At 39.6% G+C, this 18734-nt stretch overlaps 2 protein-coding genes across 8 annotated transcripts in view; both read right to left on the bottom strand.

Moving 5' to 3' along the window:
• arih1l (ariadne homolog, ubiquitin-conjugating enzyme E2 binding protein, 1 like) overlaps positions 1–4545 on the bottom strand; it is a 14355-nt gene extending 9810 nt beyond the window's left edge. For 4 of the 5 annotated variants that reach the window (XM_027152234.2, XM_027152235.2, XM_027152236.2 and 1 more), the window contains exons 1-4: positions 3984–4544; positions 1730–1797; positions 1037–1181; positions 501–593 (exon numbers count right to left, since the gene is read on the bottom strand). In XM_027152234.2, coding sequence (XP_027008035.1) covers positions 501–593; positions 1037–1181; positions 1730–1797; positions 3984–4265 — 588 coding nt within the window. In that variant the 5' untranslated portion in view covers positions 4266–4544. Of the gene's footprint in view, positions 1–500; positions 594–1036; positions 1182–1729; positions 1798–3983 lie in introns of all 5 variants that reach the window. The other variant, XR_007139894.1, reaches the window with a different exon arrangement.
• A 2527-nt stretch (positions 4546–7072) lies between these two features.
• The window catches only part of dagla (diacylglycerol lipase, alpha), a 43651-nt gene continuing 31989 nt past the window's right edge, over positions 7073–18734 (bottom strand). For all 3 annotated transcript variants that reach the window (XM_047810550.1, XM_047810549.1, XM_047810548.1), the window contains 3 exons: positions 18564–18690; positions 11863–12026; positions 7073–10277 (listed from right to left, as the gene is read on the bottom strand). In XM_047810550.1, the coding sequence (XP_047666506.1) occupies positions 9221–10277; positions 11863–12026; positions 18564–18690 (1348 nt within the window). In that variant the 3' untranslated portion in view covers positions 7073–9220. The remainder of the gene's footprint in view (positions 10278–11862; positions 12027–18563; positions 18691–18734) is intronic.

The following is an 18734-nucleotide window of genomic DNA, read 5'->3' as shown; positions in this document are numbered from 1 at the left end:
ATCAGTGTGTAATGATCTAACTGTCTACGTCAGGACTGAGTGATGTACATCTGGGGCTGCAGGAGGCTAACATTAGTAACTGGCTTATTAAATGCTAGTGTGAGGCTGGATGTGTAAAGTACTTCATAATCATTGGCCATCATTATCCTATGAAGTATGCACACAATTCCATACACATTAAACTGTAATGACTGGAATCCAGATCAGAATCAGAATCAGAATCCGGTTTATTGGTCAAGTGTGTCGGCACACAAAAGGAATTTTGCTCCGGCTGTCTGTGACTCTCAAAAGTACAGACATAAATAACACTATACTATACTTTAGCTTGGACTATACAAGACAAGACAAAACAGACGATGATGTGTATATCACGATCACACAGATGTGTAAATCAGAGAGGTTTTCATTATTTTCATCATTATTTTCGATTTCTCTTCTTCATTCATCTTCTAAAAGCTTGTATCAGAGCTGAACTATTCCCAGGCTCTTTGGTGACTTACCTGACCCATACCCTCTTCTATAATTTTGGTGGTCAGGTAATCCCCCCAGCACTGCATGCAGAATTTGTGACCACACTCCAGACCTGTAAAATACTGAAGAAAATAACATTTATAAATCATGAAACTGGCAACGAGTCGTAGAGAAGGCGAGAATAAAACAGACAGTACTCTTAAAATAAAACCATATATAATTACATTCCTGTTTAAGACTTTGCGCATCACATGATGCACGAACATGTTTAAACAGTTCTTTGGTCTTCACTATGCCATTTGTTACAATATGTTCTCATGACACACACCGTGCTTCTGAATCGTTTTCGACGCGAGTGTGACCGACATCCGGCACACAGACGCTGACGAATACAAAGTGTTATTTTCATAGACTTTATTGAATATGTGCACCAACTAAAAGTAATTCCAATTTAGCCGAGAAAGAAGTAGAGCAGCACCGTTCTGAGGCGTCACAGCAGCGAGGAGTCAGAAACTGTAAAAGCTGCTGCTGCTCTGAAACGTCACGTCTGAGCTACGTTACTGACCGAAGAGGGATAGTTCAGGTAGCAGATCTGGCAGTGCATGTCCTGATTAGACGACCGTGTACTCATCGGCCTCGTCCTCGTCTTCTTACTGGGGTTAATGACGTGACACTCAGAGAATAACTTATCCAGATTCCCATCAAAGTATCTGAGGAGAAAAAAAACAGACTGATATCGATGCACTTCTCCAATCACAATTAAAATTGTTGTGATTACCGAGTTCAAACCGGTGTACAAGCCAACTGCAGCTGCAACTAATTATCATCGTTATTATGATTATTTCAATAATGAATTCATCCATGAGCCTGTTTCTTTCAATCATCATTCCAATATAATACCCCTACTGCTAATGAACTGTTTAAAAAGCAGGTCACTAACTGGCACACTTTACTGACATTTATCCCATAATCTGTTACAGCATGAGAAACATTACCATGTGTTTGTGTCAGCTAAATAAATCATGTGAACTACCGCGCTTTTACTAGTTCTGCACACGTTTGGTGATTTAGCACTATAAAAAAAAAATTCTACAGAAATAAAATGTGATTTCACTCACTCACACACACACACACACACACACACACACACACACACACACACACACACACACACACACACACACACAGAGTCTCCATCATGAGATAACCAAAGTGTTATCCTAAAGTTCTCCAGAACAGGGAGGAGGAGATCACTTGCCTCTCCATGAGCTTCTCTTTGTCCCAGTTGAAGTGACTGAGCAGGATTCTGGTTATAGTCGCTGGGTTCTGCAGCAAACAAACACAGTAACAGACACACAGCTTAATAATTAGAGCTCTGCACAGATTAACAGCTCACACTGTTACTGAGAAATAAACTCCAGGAATGAACAGATAACCTCTTGTAATCAAATACAAACAGGAGGTCCTGCATCCTGACATTTACCCTGTATTTGGCAGACGTCCTTATCCAGTGCAACTTACAAAATGATTTAAGTCTCTACGAATGAAGAGATTAACAAACACAGATTCGATGTGATTATTACCCCATTACAGCACCAGCCTGTGCACCGATTATTACCCCGTTACAGCACCAGCCTGTGCACCGATTATTACCCCGTTACAGCACCAGCCTGTGCACCGATTATTACCCCGTTACAGCACCAGCCTGTGCACCGATTATTACCCCGTTACAGCACCAGCCTGTGCACCGATTATTACCCCGTTACAGCACCAGCCTGTGCACCGATTATTACCCCGTTACAGCACCAGCCTGTACTGATTATTACCCCGTTACAGCACCAGCCTGTACTGATTATTACCCCGTTACAGCACCAGCCTGTGCACCGAATATTACCCCGTTACAGCACCAGCCTGTACTGATTATTACCCCGTTACAGCACCAGCCTGTACTGATTATTACCCCGTTACAGCACCAGCCTGTGCACCGATTATTACCCCGTTACAGCACCAGCCTGTGCACCGATTATTACCCCGTAATTCTCTCACATAAGAAGACAAGAGATGCTAAACTCCCAAAACATTACAATTAAATAGAAACTAATACAAAAAATAACCACTCCGGACATCCCTTATATATTATTACTTAATTATCCACAAGGGCGTTTATTTTTTCTTTGTGTTCGTTTGTTAATGTTGCTGTGAGTTCATATCTGCCATAGAAACTTTCAGAGGTTCGCTAGCTAACAGCTACATCACATAGCGCTAATGCAACCAAATTCAGACCAAAACAAAAAACTGAAACCTATTATAAAATAAAACATAATAGAAAAGCACAACATTAAAGCAGCACGTCAGACAAGACGATGCTGTTATTAGCTTAGCCTACTTTAGCCTTGTGAGCAGAAACTAGCTCAGCTAACAGAAACTAACGTCAACACTGACATGATTATTGTAATTAAAACACAATCACGGCCACATGTAGTACCTTTTTCTGTTGGGTTTTCCCCCATCACCGCCCCAGACACAGGAGAACACGAGCTATCACTAAGAATGTGGTGTTATTGTTATTGTTTTCATTGGACCGTTAGCTAGTAAGCTAACTGTAAGGTGAAAACAGTAAAATGTAAACAGAACAGGGAAAAGTCATAAGGTCTCATTATATATAACACCACATGGAAAATAAACGTAGTAAATTAAATATGAGAAATATTTGGCATTGAGATAAATGTCCCGTTTTAGTATTTATAGTTTAAAGTACGTATATATACACAGTATATTACAGTTTATTCTGTACATATACTCAAGTCTTTTTATCCCATCAATCAATGTATTCTTTACTTTGTTTTTATCAGTTACAACACCGAACTACCACGTGCATAACAAGGGCCAGACCTTTCTATCTATCTATCTATCTATCTATCTATCTATCTATCTATCTTTTATTAACATTTATTATAAAGCATTAGAGTACCATAACATTCAGTTACTTCTACACAAGTTTTATCGGTGTGCATCACGTTACAGCTGTGAAAGTATTCTTACTGTTGTTATCTGAGAACCCGTGTGAACACGTGTGCACATGATTGTTTATGTTTTTACTGTATAATTAAAAGCGTGTGGAGCTTCTCCGTCTCTCTCTCTCTCTCTCTCTCTCTCTCTCTCTCTCTCTCTCTCTCTCTCTCCTGTAGATCTTCAGTAATCTAGTCAAACTTTCCGATCGAGTGACACAGACATCAGTCAGAACACAGAGAAACTGCACGCTGTTGCCACAACAGAAAATGGCAAATCAAATAAGTTTGACAATTTTGTTTGAAGTTTGTTTATTACACAACAGTGATCTAAAAAAGAAGCACATCATGATGTGGTCAAAGCTCAGCTAAAGCACCGGGCAGCTAACAGGGGCCGTAACGCTACATGCTTCTATTATTATTATTATCATTATTATCATTATTATTATAGTTGTGATATCAGTATTAGTGATTATTACTAGGACACAAGTGAAGTGCAGCTACCTGAATAACCTCGTTCACCTCCCTAATGCACTCCACCATGTGCTGGAGGATCTGCTCTGCGGTTAACACTTCATAGCGGTAGTCCTCCTCGTCCCGTCCGGCCCCGAGGCCGCCGCCGCCGCCCGTGTCCTCGCCTCCGTCCTGGTCTCCTCCCGCTACCACCGGCTCCACCAGCTCCACTTCACCGAGGTCCAGCGCGTCGTCGTCCTCGTCTGCAGCACTGTCCTCGCTGCACTCCTCCTCGTCATCAAACTCATAGTTATAACCTTCGTCCGAGTCCATTGGTGTGTTTTTATATTTAAACAAAGTAAATGACTAAAAAAATTCAAAACAACAACAACCTCCACTGATGCTAGCTGTCACTGCTACAAGCTAGGAACTGCAGCCGCGTTAGCAGAGCTAAGCTAACGCTAAAGACTCCCACTTCTGCTAGGCTTATTTCGGATTAAATCCCAAATGACTCCGTTGTCACTACACAAGCGCACTTTATAGTCCTGAAACGATCGCTGTGCACTTCGCTAAATGTTTGCCAGGATCTAAGCGACACGCAACGCCTTTGCGTAATGATTGGTTGAGCGTGTTCAGGATCCTGCAATATGATTGGTTAGGATTATGAAGACTTCAGCCAATGGTACTGCAGCCACTCATACGGGCTGTACGTTAATATGACGTATTTAGGAAACGAGGTCTTCCGGATTACGCGTGGAGACAAAAACAATGCTTTAATGCAAACAAAGAGGAAAAACATAACATTAGGTGTATCAAGGGTTAATGTTCATTTATAGTGTTTTTGCTAATCAAAAATCAATACTTATAAAGATTAGTGGGTTAGGATAAAAAAACAATAAAATCAGACTTTATTGATAAACAACAAAGAGCTCCATCAACAGTATTATGAGTTATATAGTATACAGATAGTTATATAGTATAGATACAGATAGTTATATAGTATAGATACAGATAGTATAGATACAGATAGTTATATAGTATAGATACAGATAGTTATATAGTATAGATACAGATAGTATAGATACAGATAGTTATATAGTATAGATACAGATAGTTATATAGTATAGATACAGATAGTATAGATACAGATAGTTATATAGTATAGATACAGATAGTTATATAGTATAGATACAGATAGTATAGATACAGATAGTTATATAGTATAGATACAGATAGTTATATAGTATAGATACAGATAGTATAGATACAGATAGTTACTGTATATAGTATAGATACAGATAGTTATATAGTATAGATACAGATAGTATAGATACAGATAGTTATATAGTATAGATACAGATAGTTATATAGTATAGATACAGATAGTTATATAGTATAGATACAGATAGTATAGATACAGATAGTTACTGTATATAGTATAGATACAGATAGTTATATAGTATAGATACAGATAGTATAGATACAGATAGTTATATAGTATAGATACAGATAGTTACTGTATATAGTATAGATACAGATAGTATAGATACAGATAGTTACTGTATATAGTATAGATACAGATAGTTATATAGTATAGATACAGATAGTTATAAAGTATAGATACAGATAGTTATATAGTATAGATACAGATAGTTATATAGTATAGATACAGATAGTTATAAAGTATAGATACAGATAGTTATAAAGTATAGATACAGATAGTTATAAAGTATAGATACAGATAGTTATATAGTATAGATACAGATAGTTATAAAGTATAGATACAGATAGTTACTGTATATAGTATAGATACAGATAGTTATAAAGTATAGATACAGATCGTTATATAGTATAGATACAGATAGTTATATAGTATAGATACAGATAGTTATATAGTATAGATACAGATAGTTATAAAGTATAGATACAGATAGTTATATAGTATAGATACAGATAGTTATATAGTATAGATACAGATAGTTATAAAGTATAGATACAGATAGTTACTGTATATAGTATAGATACAGATAGTTATAAAGTATAGATACAGATAGTTATATAGTATAGATACAGATAGTTATATAGTATAGATACAGATAGTATAGATACAGATCGTTATATAGTATAGATACAGATCGTTATAAAGTATAGATACAGATAGTTGTATAGTATAGATACAGATAGTTATATAGTATAGATACAGATAGTTATATAGTATAGTTACAGATAGTTATATAGTATAGATACAAATAGATTGGTCTTAGACTTTATTAGCTATTAGTCGTGTGCGTGATAACAGGGACAATCTGTCTCCCCAAGTACAGTATTTTAAAATTTTCCGTCAGTCTTTAATGGGATTAATATTGTAAGATGTTATACATTACAAAGTTAAAATGAGAGACAAGTAAAATGAGCAGCTGTTGCAGTAAGGGCCTTGACTCTTCTCTGAAGGTTTTCTACAAGGATTGTGTTTTGGGGAATTTCTGCTGGTTCAGCCATTAGTTAGTTCAGGTGCTGATGTTGGACGAGAAGGTCTGGCTTGCAATCGGCGTTTAGATCATCAGGCTGTTTCTATGTGGATGTCAGAGGAACAGGATAGATTTTTCCGCAATCTATTTAAAATGTATTAGTATTAACATAAACTGTGACTGGAACAAAGGAGACCAAACCCTGATAAACAGCTCCAGATTGTTATCCCTTCTCCATCACATGTTGGTGTGATTTTGTGTTGTGGTAAACACCCTCTCCTGACATCCTCCAAAACCAGACTCATCCACCAGACTGTCAGACAGTGACACATGATTTCTTAGCCCACAGAACATGTATTCACTGCTCCAGAGTCCAGCGGTGGTGCTAAATACTGCTTTACACCAACCCACACTTCTCACAGTTCAGGGATCTCCAGCTCGGGTGCAGCTACTCTGCCTTGGAAGCCTGAACTCACTGAGCTCTTCAGGATTAACCATTTGGATACCTGTGCTTGTTTCAGAGCTTGTAGAGCTGTGTGTGTGGTTTTAGGCACCTGTTAGGAATGTATGTGGCTGGAACTCCTGAACACTATAACGTGTGTATAATACAGTATACATCATGACGCAATAAACAATTCAATAAAAAAGAGAGCAAGACTGCACAAGCATGTCTGAAATCTGTACTGTTTTATTCTTTTACAGGCAAGGTACTGTGTGTGTGTGTGTGTGTGTGTGTGTGTGTGTGTGTGTGTGTGTGTGTGTGTGTGTGTGTGTGTAGGCAGGTTTTTAATACATTCTAATTCATTGAAAATTAAGGACCGACAAGTTATCTGGAAACAATAGAAAGAAACATGTTTCTTCTGAAGATCAATGGCTACTGTTACTGATTCTTTTAATAAACCAGTGCACTGTATATGCACCAATAAAATCCCCCCGCATTTATAATATATACTCCATATAGCTATAGATCTCAGATAAAGTCATCACTATGGTACAGGTTACAGCCATTTTCTTTATATTGTTCAAATGGAATATTTATTCAATTATTTATTTAGTTCAACTAAAAACAAGATGGGATTTACTTGCATAAAATAATCACGTAAAGAAGACAGCTATTCACGATCACTTAGGAAAAAGTACAGCAGTGAACCCTAAAGGTGCAAGATAGATGAGCAGGGGTGAGAACATGAGAAAAATGTGGAATCTGTTTCTCTGACTGAGTTTGAAGCAGCCCTGATCTTTACACTACAGGATGTAACTGAAGTTGTTTCTGAGCAAAGTGCACAATACGGATATCAGGGTCACTGAGTGCACAAGAAGCTGCACAGGCAGGTAATAAACATCCCACCATTCAGTTCCTGATGATATTTAACAAACAAACAAAAACAGCCCAGGCATTCATGCATGTTAACACTGACAGCTGCGAGTAAAGTCTCTCGTGGTATGAACACGGGCAAAGTCATTTCAAAGAGGAGCTGTGAATTAGAATTGGATGAGAAGCAGCTGATGACTAAACTGTAGATAACTTTAGGATTCTTGCTGCATTCTCAATGCATGAATGGGTGTGGAACAAACTTCATGTGGTATACTTACTTTCAGACCCTTTAGCCTACAGTATAATTTCAGTAGCAGTGTACACTTGGTGACCTACCTAGGGCTACTAGGGCTAATGATGTTCCACTGCTGTACTTTTCCTACAGACACAAGATGAACTCCTGCAATTAACAAAAAAGTCCAACTGAAAACACTTCATTCAGAAAAATAGAAAAATGGCAAGTCACACCGTAACAGTTACTAAAATATTCATCATAAAGTTAAACCACCGAGTAACGTAATATAGTCATAGCAACAGCAGTAGAAATGATGCAGATATGAGAGAGAGAGAGAGAGAGAGAGAGAGAGAGAGTCCCTAAAAAGACCAGTTACTGCTACGTGTTCTTGAATTGTGACTCCTAAAATACAAAAAACATGACTTTGTGATCGGTGTTCATGCCCCATGTCACTGGATTTATACACCAAAACGTGAAAAAAATACCAATAAATAAAATACCAATAAAAGAATGTAGGATTTTTTTGTTCATAGGTTCATTTCCTACACATATTTGGCAGGTTTATATTGACAAGAAAAAAGAGTCCAAAAGAGTTATAAATAAGCATTCATTATTTTCTCATGCACACCAAAACAACCGTTAAATGAAAAAAATGGTCCCTTCACTCCGCAGGGCGTGAACTCAAGTGCCAACTGTCGCACATGCACAATAAAACACGTCACTGTCCTTCAATGTGAAATCTGAAATGTGGAATATAGAACAATCCTTCTTTCATCTCTGTTCTTAAAAGACCTGAGGAAATGTCACCGCATCCACAAACCTGTACACAATTCATCTGTCCATCATTCCACCTTCCCTGTGACTCACTCCATACACGCATTGTTCAGTGGCGTTAATGGACATGTAAACATAAGATTGGACATGATGAGAATTTTGGGCTGTTTGTGTTAGGCTTCATCTCCATGACTTGATAAATCTGTGTCCCAGCAGCTGAAAGGAAACCCATTGGAACAAAGCACGGAAACTGCATTTAGTGTGGAAACGTCAGTGATGGTACAAAATGAGGTTTCGGAACCGCTTCCGGTGAGTCGGCGCTATCAGCCTGGGTGTCTTGAACAGGTTGCTACGCATGCATCTTTTTCTTTTAAAAGCGAAGATAAAATTCCGCTTTGCCGCCACTTACGGTTAAGAAGGAGCTAAAGAGGGAAAAACAGGGAAGTGAAATATACAGATACCCAAAAAGAGCAGGTTTCCTGAAGTCCCCGTTTCACTACACTATGGATGATAACGTGTTTTCTTCAGCGTAAGGAGAAGCAGCGGAAGTCCGTGGTGCAGTGTGATTGACGGGAGAGAGGTCGTTCATCTCTCCGGACGAAGATAAAGGGAAGGTTGGAGAGAGAGAAATGCCGGACGAGGGTTCAGCGGAGCCCGCGAATGTTCGAGGAGGTTTAGGGACGAGATTGGGCTCCAGTGTGGCTCTAGCCAGTAGCTGCTGATCGCTATCCAAGTCTTCCATGCGCTGCTCTTCCGTCTGGACCGACGAACCTCGTCCAGATTCAGACTCGGCATCGGAATTGTCTGGAGGCAGAGAGTCGCTTCCGTCTAGCTTGAAGAGGGAATCCAGATACTGAGCAAACTCCAGCACTGCCTGACTGGTGTTCCCATTGGACAGTGGAGCCACTCTGACCTCCTTTGTACTTTTCTCCTCTTTCTTCACACCTTCATCTTTTGGATTCTCTCTGCATTCCTTCTCTACAATGCCAGTCCACAGTGACATAGGACTTGAGTCCTTGCTGTTAGACTTTCGAAATGTTTCGAAAGTCTCTGATTTAGCACGCATGAGTGCCTTCTGCTGGCCTAGCTGACCTTCACCGGTCTGTTTACGTGTAAAGTGAGGCAACTTGCCACCACCATTCAAAGGCACCACAAGTTCCGGAGAGAGGCTGTGGCTTTTGTTGGGAGGTAAAGCAAGTTCTGGTGGCGTGGGGCAGCAGGGCCCGGTTTGGCCCATAAGTTCTCGCTCGGGTGAGGCCTGAATCAGCTCAGTACGTGAGCTCAGTGAAGGATTTTCCTCAGGAATCGGGGCATCAAGGGGGAAAGGAAGCGTCCCAAGACACGGAGAGCCCCTGAAAGCAGCCGAGGAGCGGCGAGAGTCCATGCTGTACACAGAGTCGACATCGGAAAGGCTCTCCATCACAGCCAGCGGAGCCTTTCGCTCCCGCAGCTCCAGGGCCAAGCGCTCGCGAGCCCCCATCAGCACCACCGGCACGGCTGGAGGAGGGCACTCGGAAAATCCGTCCAGAGAGATCTCAGAGCGAGCGCAGGAGCTACAGGAGAGGAGGAAGGAGAAGAGAACAGCGGGGGGAGGAAAAGCAATAGATATACAGAAGCATATAGAAAAGGTTGGAAAACAAAAGGAGGATACAGTTAAGGAAAAAAGTATAATAGAGAAGGACAGCAGTAATAATGTAAAGGAATGAGAGGGGTACAGAAAGTATACAGAGGTATATAAAAAAACAAGGTTGGAATAAATGACAGTGAAGAGAATGATATAATGAAGGCAGATGGAGAAAAGTGAGGAAAAGGGAAATGCATGTTAGGTGAATGCATCCTATCTTCATCTACGCTGTGCTTCTCTACTGAACCAAAGGGGTCGAGGGGGAAACTGGATACTGCCATACGTGGTTCCTCTGTAGTGTGCATGAGTGAGAGAGGACAGGGTCTGGGGTTAAATGACACTCATCACATCTCATTAGGCCTAATTTTCCAAAATCCAAATAAACAGAACGTAATGAACTGCTCTAATTTTCTGCACCAACAACCTACAGTTACTGGAAATATTAGTAATTGTTTATACTGCAAACCATGTTACACTACATTATTAAATAAATTATTATATTATTTTATACTATAAACTAACATCAGAAATGGGTAATCATTTATTTTACTATATAAAATTATTTTTCATATATAGTTTCATATTTGAAACAAATTAAGCTCCAGCACAGTTTTTCTCCATAATCTGTTTTTACTGATCTTGGCCCAGGGTGCCAATAATTCTGGAGCTGGCTGTATGTAGATATAAAACTGCTGGCTGCTGGTCAGTTCTGTCAGGGGGAAAGGAAGCACTGCTGTTGAAGCAGGTCGTTGGTGTGGTGATGGATACATCCCAGCAGAGCAGTGACTCTGAGGTGGTATTTTACCCTGCTGGGGTTTTTAAGTAGTCAGTGTCACTGTGGGAAACAGTCCACCAACCAAAATCCTCCAGTTCCCAGCGGTGCTGTGGTCAGAATCATACCCAGACTGCTCCTGAATACTGAATGAAAACTCTGAAGGACGATCCACTGCTCAGTCTTATTAAATTTTATTTATATCAAATGTTTAATAATGGACATTGTCTCAAAGCAACTTCTAGATAAATCTGGAAATAGATTTAGATCCTTAATGAGCAAGACAGAGACTCTTCCTGGACAAGTTAGTCACAGGACTTCCACAGATTTGACCCTCACAAAACGGGCTTTATGGGACAGGGGCAAGAAGAACGGTCTCCACACAGTGAAGCATGGTGGTGGTAGCACTATCAGGGTTTCTGACTAATCTTCTGACCAAACCATAATTGTTTTTAAAGCTCCTTGGTCTTTATGATGCTGTGGGTTTAAGGATGTTCTCTAATGAATTTTTCCTGGAACAAGTGCATTTATCCTGAGGTCATGTGACCCTAATTGTTACAATCTACAGTACTGTACATATTATATGATTTTGATAGCAGCGACACTGTGATGTGATGGCTGGGTGGTCGAGTGTTTATCATACAATTAAATTATAATACTGTTTCAGACATAACAAAAATTCAATACAATTTGTGTACACATTTAGACTGTAAAAGCCCGTAGGCGCACGAGCCGAGCTCACCGGACGCTGCTGTTTCTGCGGTGTTGGGTTTGAGGTGTGGGCTCATGGGAGTTGGAGGCTCCGTGGAAGTAGGTTTCAGCATTCAGGTCCACTTCTGTTGGGCTAACCATGATTTTAGCAGCGGACAGAAGAGCCGTCTTGCCCTTATTGTAGTTTTCCAGAACCTAAAAATAAGACAGAGAAGGTGGAAGGGAAAGGAAAAGTGCATAAGGAATAAACCTATAAGGAGCTTTTGGAAAGATGAGAGCACTTATAAATGCACTGTGTACTGACTACAGTATTACCGTGTGTGTTAATGTTGGTTAACTTTAATGTTCTCATCAAAAACACACACAAACATGTGGATGTTTTGCCCTGTAACCGCACTCAGAACACATTAGAATACCGTACCATTTAAGAGCGAGAGTAAATATGACACAGTTGAGTCCATAAAAGTTTTTTTCCTGGATGAAATTACACACAACACTTCTCTGTGAGCGTAGAAGCCAAGCGCTCGGTCAGATCGTCCTTTAAATTAGAATGCAATGATCTTTACAGGAGACCACACTGAATAAACACACAGATTATTTCCGGAAATGAAACAGAAATCCCATTAAGAATGATTAGAATCTCTGTTTAGTAGGTGATGGCTTCATGAAGTTGAGCACATTGTTATTGAGGCCGTGATGATCAATTCTCTACAGTGTTGAAGGATGAGTGAGGAAGCTGTTTACATTTAACTGTCTGACAGCAAAGCAGAAAAATGCTGTTCATTTCTTTAGTCGGTATTTTTTATCCCAGAAAAAGTTTCTATTTTTTTTATTTATTTCTGGATTTATTTTCTGGTGTTTAAATGTGATGTAGATGCTGTTAGAATCCTGTTACAGATGTTTCTCATGAACAATGTTTTTAATAATCAGAAGGAAGAACACAATGAACTGTGAATAAATTCAGTAATATTTGATTTACCTCACAAACATTGTGTATCTGTATTTGTATCTGTTTTTTTTATTACTAATTAATACTAAGTACTAATGTTTTGTATAAATTGCTTCACTCAAGTAAATGTCTCTTATGTTACACATAAAAATAAACATACTGAAGGTTCCAGGATAATAGTGTTAATGTGGTTCTGAAAATACTGTAACAAATAACAAATACTGAATCATTTACAGTGTGAGGTGTTAATGAGAAACAACATCATGTTATATTTAGTTTAGCTTTATCATGTAATTGATCATGACATGATGACACACACACTCATTCTCTCTCACACACACACATTCTCACACACACACACACCCATTCTCACACACACACACACGCACTCATTCTCACACTCACATTCTCACACACACATTCTCACACACACACACACACACACACACACACACATACACACTTTCTGTCCAAACAGAAACACACCCACTGCAGTCACACAGATCATAAGGATGAAATACAGTTGGTTTATTTATTAGTGAGATTTAAACATGTTAAATGAGATGAAAACAATTCACAGATACACTGAATGAGTACAGAAATGAAATGTGGTAAGACGGTTAACAAAATGGAAATGCTGTGCAAAAATAAAACATCACTAACATGAGTTATTCAGAAATAATGAGTAAATAACACTAAAGTCTTCATGTTTGCCTGATGGTTTGAGGTGTGTTTTTTCCCCTGTAGTGAACTGATTGTATAACATAGTGGCTGAAACCATGTGTGTGTCATTTATTTATCACTCTATAACTAACGGAGCTGAAAATAAACATCAAATTTGCTGATACAATGCAATGAAGATTACTGATGATAATCCAACACCGGTGTGTAATCTTATGTAAACATTTAGAAATAAAATAGACACACACACACAAACACACACACACGTAACCATAGCAACAACCATAAATAGCTATATAGATGAACAAAAAACAGAAGAGCAAGAGGTATGGAGTGAACTTATTTAAACAGAACACAGAAATAAAAGGAGGTAAACAGATTATTTCATCAATATTAAGTGTTATATCGCCACTGTGAAGCATCCTAATGTAAGAAAATAACAGGATGCTTTGTTTAAATGTGAATACTGATCGGAAAAGGAAGCACATCACACTCAATATAATATCAGCCATGTGACACTGAAGTGTAGAAACACGCTGGACTACACAGCAGCATAACCAGTAGCACACACACACACACACATACATACACACTCCCTCTGTGTGTGTGTTTAAAGTGCATGAGAGCCTCTAAAGTAAACAAGATACTTAAAAGAGGAGTGAGAGCTCAAATAAAATGGTTGAGAAATAAATGGTCAGCGACTCCATGGCGAAACACAAAATCCCTGACGGTTGGAGATTTAAGACGCAAGACACAGAGTGAATGTATAGAGAGAGGGAGAGGAGAAAAGATCCACTGTCTCTGGGACGCTGAACATCACTGGTGACTAAACCACATCTGAACCGACTTTAAGACCATTACAGGTTTAACACAACCACCTAAAGCAGGAGTACTGAAAAGCTCAGGGGACTGAACACAAGGATAGATGTGCAGTACTCAGCTTTTAGACTCACTGTTTCTCACACACACACACACACACACACACACACACACATTTACGGCATTTAGCAGACACCCTTATCCAGAGTGACTTACAACTGAGCAACTGAGGGTTAAGGCCCAGTAGTGGCAGCTTGGTGGACCTGGGGTTCGAACCCATGACCTTCCGATCAGTAGCCCAACACCTTAACCACTGAGCTACCACATCCCCTTTCACACACAGTTGTTTCATGGTACAAGGGCTCTAAGGAAGAAGAACTACAACAGGAAGTGGATAAATGGAGTAACAATATGTTGTTATTGTTGTGTTACTGTGTGTTGCAGTCTCACCCTGTGTGAGACCACACACCACAGCACCGCTAACCAGCCAAGTGTTGGACTGCTGCAGTGGAGTCATCCTGGTTACTATGACAACTGGCTACTTCGTACGGCTATGTCCCAAATCCAGACCTAGTCGTTAGTATGCGTTTAGTACGTCCACTCGCACATAAAAACTATAAAGCACATACTTACTGGCTTGTTGTCATGACAACTTGGAAAACTTTCTCAAGAGCTGCTAGTTATCTAACGTTTATTTACAAGACGATGATTTATAAGTCACATCTTGTTTTTTTTTTTTTTTAAAAATACTGAGATATTCCCAATATTCGCTCTTTTACCTTGTCTCTGGAGTTATGGGGCTTAACTGCACACTAACTCTGTAAAACACCCTGCTTCAAAAGAGATTCGGTGTGGTGTGTAACAGATTCCTGCTTCAGATAAAAATCTCTAACAAATCAAATCAAAAAACGAATTTTTTAATGTCTAAATATCTTGAAAGATTCAAAATTAAATACAAAAATCGTTAACAAAAATCAGATCTTCCAATCATCCAAGTATTGGTACAAATAAATAAAAGCTTTTTAATCATAGATTTTAAAAGTTAATAATAAGAAAATTACGAAAATGTTGAGACTAATCTAGATATTAATTCCAAGTAATGTTCTTAAGTGAATCGGAGGTGATTTACATCTTATTGAGTAAAATATTTATTTCATTAAAAAAAAAGAGTTTTAAAAGAGTCGAAGCGTGAAAGGATTAAACGAGGATAATTTCTAGCTTCTTCAAGGCTAGAAATTCACCTTTACACACCTTGCACACATTCACCTTTCAGTAACATTTCGAACACTAGCAGATTTCTACAGGAGTTAGTATTTTTTCTGTTTGTGATTTAGACTTCAGTTATCTGTTAGCTCCAAACTAACGAAGTAAATGTCACTTAACATCAGCAGGTTTAAAGACTTTTTCTCCTTCATCATTTTTAGGTCAGATTAATTTAGATGGCTAATTAATTCTGCTGAAGCTGAAGAAGAGACTGATGAGGCTGGAGATGTAGGAGGTGTTAATGTTGGGTCTGAAGGATTAACAGTGATGCTGAACAGTGGAGAACGTTTCTCCTCCTCCTCCTCCTCCTCTTCCTCCTCCTGCTTCTGCTTCTGCTCTAAAGGGGTGTGTGAGTCTGGTAGGGAGTCAGCTGAGGGGACGGGAGAGAAATCAAAAACAGACGAGTCACGAGAGATCGGAGGAGTGAGGGAGGAGACTGGAGGAGTTTGATCGACAAAAACCAACGTTGGAGCACAAGACTCCTCATCTTCAGTGGCAATCTGCTCTGAAAGATAAAATGGGTTTTCCAGCACCTGGAAAAAATATCAAAATATATTACTTACTATCTTATGTACACACACACACACACACTCAACACAAACACACCCACAATTAAAGCTCGGGAAGGATCCCAGGAGAAATCCACACCACAGAGAGAGAGAGAGAGAGAGAGAGAGAGAGAGAGAGAGAGAGAGAGAGAGAGAGAGAGAGAGAGAACTTAAATCAGCAACAAAACAGGAAACTAAAGTGTGTTATCCATCATCCTGGCTGAAAGCGATTTTTGGATTTTCACAGAAATTAAAAATGTAAAATGTAAAAATTGTGTAACTCAACACAATAATACACAATCAACACAGTGAGAAAAATCCATCTGAGGCAGCTAACAGTTCAGTATGTTATGAGGTACAGTTGTTTTAATGTTATTGTATTGATGGTGACCGACACACAGAGGCCACGCCTCCTTTCCTTAGACTGACATACACAGAGGCCATGCCTGCTTTCCTTAGACTGACATACAGAGAGGCCACGCCTCCTTTCCTTAGACTGACATACAGAGAGGCCACGCCTCCGTTCCTTAGACTGACATACAGAGAGGCCACGCCTCCTTTCCTTAGACTGACATACAGAGAGGCCACGCCTCCTTTCCTTAGACTGACATACAGAGAGGCCACGCCTCCGTTCCTTAGACTGACATACAGAGAGGCCACGCCTCCGTTCCTTAGACTGACATACAGAGAGTCCACGCCTCCTTTCCTTAGACTGACATACAGAGAGTCCACGCCTCCTTTCCTTAGACTGACATACAGAGAGCCCACGCCTCCTTTCCTTAGACCAGGGGTCGGCAACCTTAAACACTCAAAGAGCCATTTGGACCCGTTTCCCACAGAAAAAATACCACAGGGAGCCACAAAATTCATTTGACATCTAAAATGAAGATAACACTGCATATATCGTTTTTTACCTTTATAGAAAGTATAGAAAAAACTGTAGTGTGTTGCATTTATGAAATCAATGAACTGCTACTGAGTAAACAAAATTTTATTTCTGCAGGCAAACAAAAATATTTAGAACAGTTTGAACTAACTTAAGAAAAAAAGATGCTGGGTTGAAGGTTACTTTCAAATAAAATGTTTAATGTATAATTGAGTCCTTCGTATTCATGACCAGGGCTCTCAAGTTTTGAAGAAAGGCAAGCGTGACATCTCCAACCCCTCGCTTTTTTTCATTGGATGTTGTGTTAAATCTTACCCAGATAGTGCTATTTTCTGATTGGCTATTGTGTAGCCTCTTTTTTGATTGGCTGATAAGTGTCAGGCTCGACTAAGAACTGATCCGCGCTTGATTTCTTCCCGGTTCCACAGAGACAGCAGTGCGGACTGATACATTTTGGGCGCTGCGGCTAAATATATGATAGTCAAAAAGTTTTTCTGGGTGAGAAATACGATGTGTGGCGGGAGAGCGTGAGAAAAGACCGACATGCGTGACTGTCACTCTCAATGTGTGGCACTTGACAGCCATGCATGACATAAAAATTTTACTTGCCGGCTGCAGCAAACCAAAAATGCGCCTGCTTCTGTGTGTCAGATTTCGCAAGTCGGCAGTTATGACGCATATTTTGAGCGACCAAAAAAAAAAAAAAATTAAACATGGTTTATTTTAATGTTACAAGAGCATCATGATCTTAGAATTTAGAATTACATTTTTTAAAAAACTAACTAACAAAAATAAAAAAATTTAATTAAATATTTATTTTCCAAATCCACAGGGAGCCGCAGCATAGGAATGAAAGAGCCACTTGCGACTCCGGAGCCGTGGGGTTGCCGACCCCTGCCTTAGACTGACATACAGACAGGCCACATCTCCGTTCCTTAGACTGACATACAGACAGGCCACATCTCCGTTCCTTAGACTGACATACAGACAGGCCACATCTCCGTTCCTTAGACTGACATACAGACAGGCCACATCTCCGTTCCTTAGACTGACATACAGACAGGCCACATCTCCGTTCCTTAAGCTCAACAAATGGCAGTGGAACAGACACTAAAAATGTTAGCTTTGGTTTATTATTTACATTTATGTGTCTGATTGGTCAGAAGGTGCGCAGGGATTCTGTACTCATGTTCCAGCTGTTACATGAACAACAGGTTTATATTAATGCACTTGTTCTAATACTTTATTGTTTCCATAGTAACAGCCCAGACACACAGGGACTTGTACAGCAGACGGTCCACATGATCTCAGACTGATAATTGACAGATATTTAATGTGTTGAATAATGAAGTATCATTGCATTATCATTGTAAATTAACGTAACTGCACAAACTGGAGTTTATTAGAATAAAATGAATCGTGGATCTGTTGTCTATGTGTGTGTGTGTGTGTGTGTGTGTGTGTGTGTGTAGCAGCTTTGAGAGCTTTAGTTTATTCAGACACACCAAAGAAGAACCACAACAGAAAGCAGCAGCAGCAGCATGACACACACATACACACTCACACACACACACATACACACACACCTTATTGAGGCCATCCAACACCACATGTGGCATGTGTTCATTCAGCATGGCCGGTGAGATGATAACCTCATCAAAGGCTTTGTTGTCACCCCAAAGAGCTGAGTACGTGGGTTCCTCTTGACCACAGCTACAGAGAGAGAGAGAGAAAGACAGAGAGAGAGAGAGAGTATT

This window comes from Tachysurus fulvidraco, chromosome 2 (genome assembly GCF_022655615.1).
Source record: "Tachysurus fulvidraco isolate hzauxx_2018 chromosome 2, HZAU_PFXX_2.0, whole genome shotgun sequence".
NCBI classification, from domain to species: Eukaryota; Metazoa; Chordata; class Actinopteri; order Siluriformes; family Bagridae; genus Tachysurus; species Tachysurus fulvidraco.
Note: the sequence above shows the minus strand (reverse complement) of the source record. Positions and strands in the feature narration are given on the sequence as shown.